An 8,832-nucleotide genomic window follows, 5' to 3' on the forward strand; every position below is an offset into this window, starting at 1 on the left:
GTGCTCATATCCCCAGATAACAAGGTTCCGCCGATTGCAGCGTTAACTGTTCAGATAACACCCGGAGATGGACGTTGTCAGACCTCAGGGAGGGCTCGGGGCTACCGTCCGGGGCCAAGGCGGCAGGGCCCCTTCCAGGCAGGGGGACTTGGGCCCTGGGTCTGAGTCATCCACTTCCTCCACTCTGGATTGGAGGGCCAGCACCCCTCCTCTGACCCTGTCCTGCTCTGCAAGGATAAATGGGTGGGGGACGCCCGGCTGGGGAAAACAGCAGCAGGGACAGGCCAAGGTGAGGAGCCCCACCAGGACCCCGACATCTGGGTGACACTGTGGAGCAGGGTGTCCGCACCTCAGATCTGGAGCCCTGAGAACCCAGACCCCTAGCCTCGTCTGACCTTTTGCTCCCTGGGTGACCCCGCCTCTAGCTGCACCCTCCACCCTGCAGTCCCTCAGCCACGCTCCTGCTGCCCCTCCTTTCTCCTTCCAGATGCCCAGTCTACTGGTGCTGGCACTGCCCCTCCTGGTGAGCCTGGTCCACTCAGCCCCTGGTGAGTCCTGATCCCGGGCTCGCGCTATCTCTGTCCCCACACCCCACCCCGCACAGGTCCGGCCTTGGGTGGGTGGGTTCAGAGAAGCCCAGGGTTGTGCTGGCACAGGGGAGGGCTGAGCCCAGTGGCCAGGCTGGGTCCTGCCCTGAAGGTGCTTCCTTCCCCAGTCCCAGGCCAGGCTTTGGAGCGAGCGGGCATCATTGGGGGTCATGAGGCCCCTTGGAGCAGGTGGCCCTGGCAGGTGAGCCTGAGAGTCAAGCATCAGTACTGGCAACACATCTGCGGGGGCTCCCTGATCCACCCCCACTGGGTGCTGACCGCGGCACACTGCATCGGACCGTGAGTCTCCCCGAGTCCTGGCATGTGGGGGTGGGCCTGGGGCTCCAGCCACACTCCTTGGTGTCTCAGAGGCTGCTCAGCCCCTGAGTACATGCCTCTCTCCCCAGGAAAATGGAGGACCCCACCAGGTTCAGGGTGCAGCTGCGAGAGCAGCACCTCTACTACCAGGACAGGCTGCTGCCCATCAGCCGGATCATCCCCCACCCCAACTACTACAGAGCTGAGAACGGGGCAGATATCGCCCTGCTGGAGCTCGAGGACCCCGTGAACATCTCCAGCCATGTCCATCCAGTCCCCCTCCCCCCTGCCTCAGAGACCTTCCCCCCGGGGTCACAGTGCTGGGTGATAGGCTGGGGCAACGTGAACAGTGAACGTGAGCACTGGGGACAGCTGGAGGACTTGGGCACCCAGGGATGGGGCGCACACATAACCTAGATTCTGGGTTCACTTCGAAGAACGGGATCCCAATGGGCTGGCTCAGAATGGCTATTGCCCTCCCTTGCGATGCTGCATTATTCCTCTCTTCTCACCCCCAGAACCCCTGCCACCTCCATTTCCCCTGAGGCAAGTGAAGGTCCCCATTGTGGAAAACAGCATTTGTGACATGAAATACCACACTGGCCTGTACACAGCAGACAATATCCCAATTGTCCAGGACGACATGCTGTGTGCTGGGAACAGCAAAAGGGACTCCTGCAAGGTGGGCCACATCTCCCCCTGCATCCCCAACACTCTGGGGTCTCATATACACTGCTGACCGCCCCTTTCCCTCCCAGGGCGACTCTGGAGGGCCCCTGGTCTGCAGGGTGAACTGTACCTGGCTGCAGGCGGGCGTGGTCAGCAAGCGCAAAGGCTGTGCTCGGCACAACCGGCCAGGCATCTATACCCGTGTCACCCACTACTTGGACTGGATCCACCAGTATGTCCCCAGGAAGCCCTGAGCCCAGTCCTAGTGGCTGCCACCTGAGTAGTGGAGAAACCAGCCCTGTCCTATCCCCACACCACTGCTTCCTGCCAGGTGGTACCCTTCCCCCACCTTCTCCATCCACCTGCCCTGAGCTCCCATCCTTTCCTGAGCCTCTCCCTGCCCTGAGCCCCTCCCTGCCTGGCCCAGGGTGCAGGCAGTAGGGACTAATCCTCATTAAAGAGCATGGAAAGCAAACTTGGAGGTCGCTGTGTTTCTGGTTGCAGGTGTCACTGAGGGAGAGGAAAGGGGTCCAGGGCACGGCCCCTGAGCACCAGGCCTTGCTATGGGGATGGCCCCCAGCCCCTGCCCCTTGTGCCCAGGGCTGACTTCTCAGCACACTAGCTTGTGTTGTATAGAACACACATTAGTGATCTGCTATTGTCAGATCTAGGTCCCCAGAGGGCTGCCCCACCACACACACATCTCACCTTGCAGACACATCTGTGTCCCATATCGCCCAATGTGGGTTTTTTTTTTTTTTGGAAATGTCTGCTATTTCCTGTTCCTGCTAATGCATAATGCTGCTATTGCTATATGTACTCCTAGCGCTGCCTCCTTATTGGAGATTGTGTTCTAGAGAAGATTCCCAGAGAACCGCCCCCCTCCACCGCCGTGGCAATGATATATTATTTCCAGAAGGGCTGTTTCCCTTTCGCCTCCCGCCAACCTATCACAGTGCTCCCTACATCACTGACCAACGACACATATTCTTTGCTTGGCCAAACTTTATTCAGGCTCCTGAACCTTCTCCTGGGCCCATCTGTACCCTCCTCGTTAAATTCAGTTTTACCCAGAACCCTGCTGAGCCAATTTAGAAAGAACCCTCTGCCCTTGGTACCTGGTCACACTTGCTATCTGATCAAAATCCCTCACCCCCTGTCCTAGGTTTTATCTCCCTGGGCTGTGTCAGCAGGAACCTCTTTTGTTGGTTTAACCAGAATTCCCCCAGAACTGGTGAGACAGTTACTCTTAGAAATTCTCCATCCACCAACCCCTTGCTCCTTGGCTATAAATCCCCACTTGTCCCTGCTCTGTTCAGAATAGAGGCCAGTTCTGTACTGGAGTCTCTTTTCCCCAGTTACAACAGTCCTGAAGAAAGTGTGCCTTTGCCACTTTAACGTCAGCCTGTCTCTGGTTTTCTCTGAATCCAACACCTTGATATGATATGAGATATAATAGACCATGTCAAAGTGTAATACTGTAAACATGATGCAGAATATATAGTATAATAAATGTGATACACAAGACATAATAAAATAAATGTATCATATGCTACATTGTGGGGGAAAGCATAATATATATTCAGTATTTGCAATTCTTATAATGAATAGCATCCTTTTGCTGTTTCATTTTGCAAATTGCATTTAGCTCATTCCCTGTGTTTGTCTAATAGATCATTTCCTCTGGCAACTCTGTCTCTCCTTGGCAATGAGGTTATTGGAGTTCTGGGTTTCTTTTCGTCATTTGAGGTTTCAGACTAAATTAATGCATTGACACTTTGTCTTATATGGTTGCTGAAAATTGTTTTGTTTGATTTTTAAAGTTGGAGGTGTTTGTGTTTACACATTGAAGATCTAAATTGTTGCACACACGTGCAGAGACACATGCAAACACATGTGTGCATCCTCACGCACAGACATACTTTGAAGCTAATCCTCCTGAACTGATTTCTGTGTCAGATGAGTCTCCAGAACAAGTGAGGCAGGAGCCTCCTTCGTGTTTCCAAGTCTATCCCCAGCCCCACAGACTTCTGTCCCTGCAGCCCCACTGAGAGAAGGGGACAGAGGGGCCCCGGGGGTCCACCTCCCAGAGAAACGGAGACCAGGGCCCTAGCTCTTCATCAACTTGCAACTCTGATTTGAAGCTACATATTAGGGCAAGGACTGAGTTTCTCATTTTCTGTCTTAATCTAGAATCATTTTAAAGTTTATTTGTTTGTTTTTTTTAATGGAGGTACTGGGGATTGAACCCAGGACCTCATGCATGCTAAGCACACACTCTACCACTGAGCTATAATCCTACTCCCTAGAATCATTTTAAATTACAAACATAGCACACTCTTGCTGTAAACCCTTGAGGATAGACGTTTTTGAGAAGATACATAGAAATCCACCCTCATTCCTCATTCCTCTTTCCCCCATTCCACAGGGGGCATCACTGTCCATTATTAGGGGAACAACTTCTGGAACTTTCTTAAGCCTGTATAATTTGACCTTGGGCGGGGTGGAGTGTAGAAGGAGGGGTATTTCATGGGGAAAGGCTCAGGGGATGGGGGTGTGGGGGAGGGGTGGTATGGGAGGACAAGGGTTGGGTACTGGGGGAGGGAGGTGGGTACCAGAGTCAGAGGACTTGAGTCTTTCCAGACTTGCCCCCATACCCTACACTGGGACAGGTGGCCTGGGCTCTGACCCTGCTCCCCTCACCGTCCCCTCCACATGCCCGGCTGACCGGGCCAGGTTCCCTCCCATGAGGCCACCTTCACAAGTGTGAAGTCCTCATAGGGTCGGTGCAGGCCCTGCACACAGAGGTGGTACCCTGTCGTCCTTATTTGTCATCAGGTCAAATGTGGAACACGTACTTTTGAGTCGCAGCCGGGTGCTGACAGGAAGGAGACAAGTCTGGGCCCTGCCCTCACCCCACCCCCACCCAGAAGCCATGTCCTGGTGGACCACTAGGTCGCCCTGCTGTGCCTCAGTCTCCTCAGCCTAAGAGAGGGGTACTGACCTAGAGGGTCTGTGAGAGACCCCCTAGCCTGGGCCTAGGACCCGGGCAAGGAGCTGGGGTGGATGTCCCAGCCCCTCCCAGGGACCCTAATCAGCTCAGTCATCACGCCCTGGCAGGACAGAAGACAGGAAGGGGCTGCCACAGGCCAGGCAGCTGGTGCCATGTCTGTCTGATCTGTGCTGGAGACCACAGGACCCAGGGACAGGCTGGGGGACAGGGACCTTGGGGAGGGCATGCTGGCACAGAGACTCCAGTCCTGGGGGCAGGAGCTGTCTCCATTGGGCTCAATCTGGGCCTTGACTGGGACCCTCCTGAGGAACCTCAAAGACCAGGGTCCTGAAAGACAAAGAGGAGGCAGTGTGTTCCACAGGAACCAAGGAGGGCTTCTTGGAAGGGGTGGCTCTAACTCCAACCCAGTCTAGTTGGGAGAAAAAGCTTTGCAGCCAGGACACCTGGCCCTGCTGTGGTCTGACTGTGCACCCCTGAGTCTGCCACTTGCTGCCAGGGGATAGTGTCCACATGGGGACAACTGGAGGTGACATGTCCTCCTGCCAGGTGTGCAGAAGGAACAGGTCGGACCCGCCAGTGGAACCTGGCCCTCAGCTCCTCTCTCTTCCCTCCCACTCTCCCTCCCAGGACTTTCCCGCCCCCTCCTCGGTTGGTGTGTGGGGAGGGGAATGATTGCAAAGGGAAAGGAGGGACCGTTGAGGGGATGGTGGAAATATTGCATAACTCAGTTATGGTGGTAGTTACATGACTGGATACTTTCGTCCGATTCATTGAACAGTGAACTTAAAATTGCAAATTTTAAATATGTAAGTGTGTGTTTTCTAAAGGGAGGTACTAGGGGATTCCAGCAGGCTTTCAACAATGACCCTAGATTCTTCCAGGGAGGGGAGAGGCTTTCCCACACCTGCACAGGAGGCAGGCGCAGCCTCGCTGTTCCAACTCCAAGTTCCACTCCTCCTGACTCCAAGGCCACAAGACCCCACTCCAGGCCCCTCTTGGTCTTGTCTGGACCCAGGAGCTAAAACCCTCCGTCCTCATTTCCAGGACTGTGGAATGTCCCCTCGGACCCTCTTCCTATCCGGTGCCTGGCGGGAGGATAGGCGAGAACCGGGGCCGAGACCCTCTTTCCAGCGGGGCTCGCGGGATTAAGGGCTGCGAGAGGCGAAGCCCACCTGGGGACTGCTGCGTGGTAGGTTCGGGGCGGGGACTGAGCGCGCACCGGGTGCGGCAGCCAATCGGGGCCGCCCTCCTCTCCCGGCGGCCAAAGAGAGGACACGGGCGCGCGGGCGCCGAGCCTGCCAGCCAATCAGGAGCGGCCGCTGTGCGCCCCAGCACCGCTGGATGCCCCGCGCGCCTTAGTTGGGCGCCGGTTCCGCAGGTCCGAGAGACGCTGTGTCCCAGCCGCGCCCGGAGTCCGGGCGCAGACCCCCAGCGGCTGGCGGAGCGTCGGGCCGAGCGTCCGACTTGACCTCTAGGGCACGAGTGGGCAGCTGCGGGTGAGGTCGAGGACTGAGGAGAGCCGGGAGGCGCGCCACGTGGGACGGGGGTGGGTGGGGGACGGTGGAGCCAGGCAAGGACAGGCCTTCTTCCCTACTTGCCCAGCTGCACCCTGCCCGGGAGCGTCTCTGCTCACTCTCTGGGTGTCCGCATGCCCACGGGAGCCAGACCTTAAATAGCAAATTAAAAACCCGTGGGGAAACTCCAAAAAAATGGGGAAAAAAGTCGTTTCCTTCCTTTTTAACAAGGGACCCTGCCAATTACGTAGCTTTCCCTGCCTAGGGGGAGCATTAGGGCTCTGCTTTGAGAGCTGGCACCCTCTACATCCCCCACCCCCACTGCACAACCCCACCCCAGACCATGGGCATCCAGTACACCTCTGGGGGTCTCTGCTTAGGATAAGTGGTCCTGCAGTCCCTCCCTGACGGCTCAGATGAACAGGCCAGGGGAGCAGGTTTACTAAGCTTTTAGTGTTTGGGGATGGTTGCTGACAGCCCCCAGGGACAGTCCCTCTCCCAGCTTGTGTTTCCATCCTGGTCCAGCTCTTTGCTTTGAACAGGTGCAAGTCAAACCACCCACATGCCTTGGCCATCTTTCTGCTAAAGCCAGGCCATGGGCTCCAGCGTCCGCTGGCCACATGGGAGTCAGGGTGTGGAGTGGGAGAGGCAGGGACAGCAAGGCAGAGGGAGTTTCCTGGCTTTTTATTCTCAGGATGACTCTGGACTCAGTCTTATACTAAATATTCATCAAGCTTCAGCTCCAAAACAGACACTGTTCTATCGCAGAGATAAGACAGAGGACCCCCCCACTCCAAGTCCAGGATCCTGCCTGCCTTGTGGGGTCACTTAAGGTTAGAGAGGGACCTGGGGGTCCTTGGTAAGCATGAGGGAGGCACATCACAGATTCCCTATGATCAGAGCTCTACGTCCTCACTCCATTGTCCTTGAGATACTGAGGTCCAGAGGGGTCCAGTGACTCCCCAGGCCTCACGGAGGATCAGGACCAAAGTGCCAGCCAGAGGGACTGACCTCGCAGAAGCCCTTCTGGCCCTGGAAGTAGCCAGCACACAGCATCTCCTTGGTGATGGGCTCTGAGTGACAGAACCTGTGACATCTCTGCAGGCCAGTGATGTGCACATCTACCTCCTGCAGCCTGTGGGGCTCCAGCAGGGCCACTATGGGTGGGGTGGACAGTCAGGGTGGCAGAAGAGGCTCTCGGGGACCACCAGTTAGGGTGTGTGGCCAAGCCTGCTCAGGGCAGCAGCTGGACAGGCTCCTTCCCGGGGTAAGCAGTGGCACACCGTGCAGTCAGCAAGGCAGCTGCCTGAGCAAAGATGGTGGTGCAGGATGAGGCATGGGCCAGGCCCCAGGGGATGGGGTCGGGGCAGAGAGGCGGGGGGTGATTCATTGCTCCCGGGACAGTGCATTCTGCTTCACCTCTGGGCAGCTGCCTCCAGCCCCACCCACTTACCCCTCACCCACCATTCTGCCTGATGTCCCCCCAGCCGGTCACCCAGCAGAGGGTGCCCTCGGGGAAGCTGGAGCCCAGCGAGGCCAGAGGGATGGGTCTGATGGTGCAGGAGAAAGGCACGGGGCGCGCCAGCTTCACCAGGACCACGCCGCCACCCTGGAGTGCGTTCCTGTTGAAGGAGGGGTGCCAGATGCTGCTGATGGTGGCTGCAGAGACAGAGCTCTGGAGGCTGGTGTGCAGGACAGACTCTCCCAGCTGGACAGTCAGGTCCTGCAGATTCACAGAGCTGTATGAGAAGCAGGAAGAGACACAATGGGCCATGAGGATGGTGAGTCTGGTGGCATTGGCCCCACCCCAACTGGCTCCTGCCCACCATTCACCATTCCCTCTGAAAGAGCCTTTACTCACTTACTACTGGACTGTTGTTTTTATTGAATACTTGAGGCTCTTTATATATTATGGACACTAAGAGATATTTTATATTTTTTCTAAACATTTGTGTTTCTTTCTCATTTTTAATATAACTGGAATTTATTTTTATGAATGGTGTGAATTTTGTGATCCACTTTTGTTTTTACCATACAGCTAGTCACCCACCTCTCTGATTTGTAATGCCAGTTCTGAGATGCCAGGAACTTATGCATGCAGAGATTTGCCTCTGAGGCCTCTACTTTTATTCCATCAGAGTATTTCTCTATCCCTGGACCAATGACATAATTAGTCTCAGTTTCTGGAGGGTAGGGCCCCTTCCTTGTGACTTTTTTCCTCAAAACTGCCTTGGCTATTGCTGGCACCGTACCTTATAAAAGATGAGATTTCCTGTTGTGTTTTAACTTAAATCTGACAGAATCACTGTGTTTATTTCACTTTCACAGTTAGTTAATTATGTAGGATCAATGAAGACAGTAGTTTCATTTTCACAAGCCAATGCATAAATTTGATTTCCAATGACAAATATTGTTTATAGCTTTCAATGAACAAAAGCAATTTTCTTTTATAAACATAGGAACAAATGCAATTTTGAAAATAAATATTTTTATGAGAGCCACATAACCTTGAGATGGGATATTATAACCTCAGTAGTTAGAATTTACTTATCACAGACACCCTGACTCAATTCATTAAAATTTAAGAATTCTTACAAGCAACGTGCACATCTGAACTTTATTAAAAATTTTTTTCTTTTGGTTCATGACTGAGAGCTGTCTGTCAAGAAGGCAACTTGGTCTTACTCATCTCGGGTAACTCTGCGGAACTGCTCTGGTGAAGCATGGTTTT

General features: G+C 54.6%; 1 protein-coding gene across 1 annotated transcript; it reads left to right on the forward strand.

Annotated features, from left to right (window-relative positions):
• The first annotated feature begins 247 nt into the window (after positions 1-247).
• On the forward strand, positions 248-2,040 carry LOC102531374 (tryptase-2-like). The gene is made up of 6 exons (XM_072942349.1): positions 248-289; positions 488-548; positions 716-887; positions 995-1,260; positions 1,424-1,587; positions 1,664-2,040. Exons 2-6 carry the CDS (start codon positions 488-490, stop codon positions 1,826-1,828), a joined length of 828 nt encoding a protein of 275 aa, XP_072798450.1. The 5' UTR covers positions 248-289; the 3' UTR covers positions 1,829-2,040.
• The last annotated feature ends 6,792 nt before the right edge of the window (positions 2,041-8,832 follow it).

This window comes from Vicugna pacos, chromosome 18, assembly GCF_048564905.1.
Source record: "Vicugna pacos chromosome 18, VicPac4, whole genome shotgun sequence".
In the NCBI taxonomy this organism is placed as follows: Eukaryota; Metazoa; Chordata; class Mammalia; order Artiodactyla; family Camelidae; genus Vicugna; species Vicugna pacos.

Bases quoted from the DNA above. Each gene is read 5' to 3' on its own strand.
- LOC102531374 (XM_072942349.1), top strand. From the start codon at position 488: ATGCCCAGTCTACTGGTGCTGGCACTGCCCCTCCTGGTGAGCCTGGTC. The intron at 888-994 runs GTGAGTCTCCCC...CTCTCTCCCCAG, and splicing joins GCGGCACACTGCATCGGACC to GAAAATGGAGGACCCCACCA. The intron at 1,588-1,663 runs GTGGGCCACATC...TTTCCCTCCCAG, and splicing joins GCAAAAGGGACTCCTGCAAG to GGCGACTCTGGAGGGCCCCT.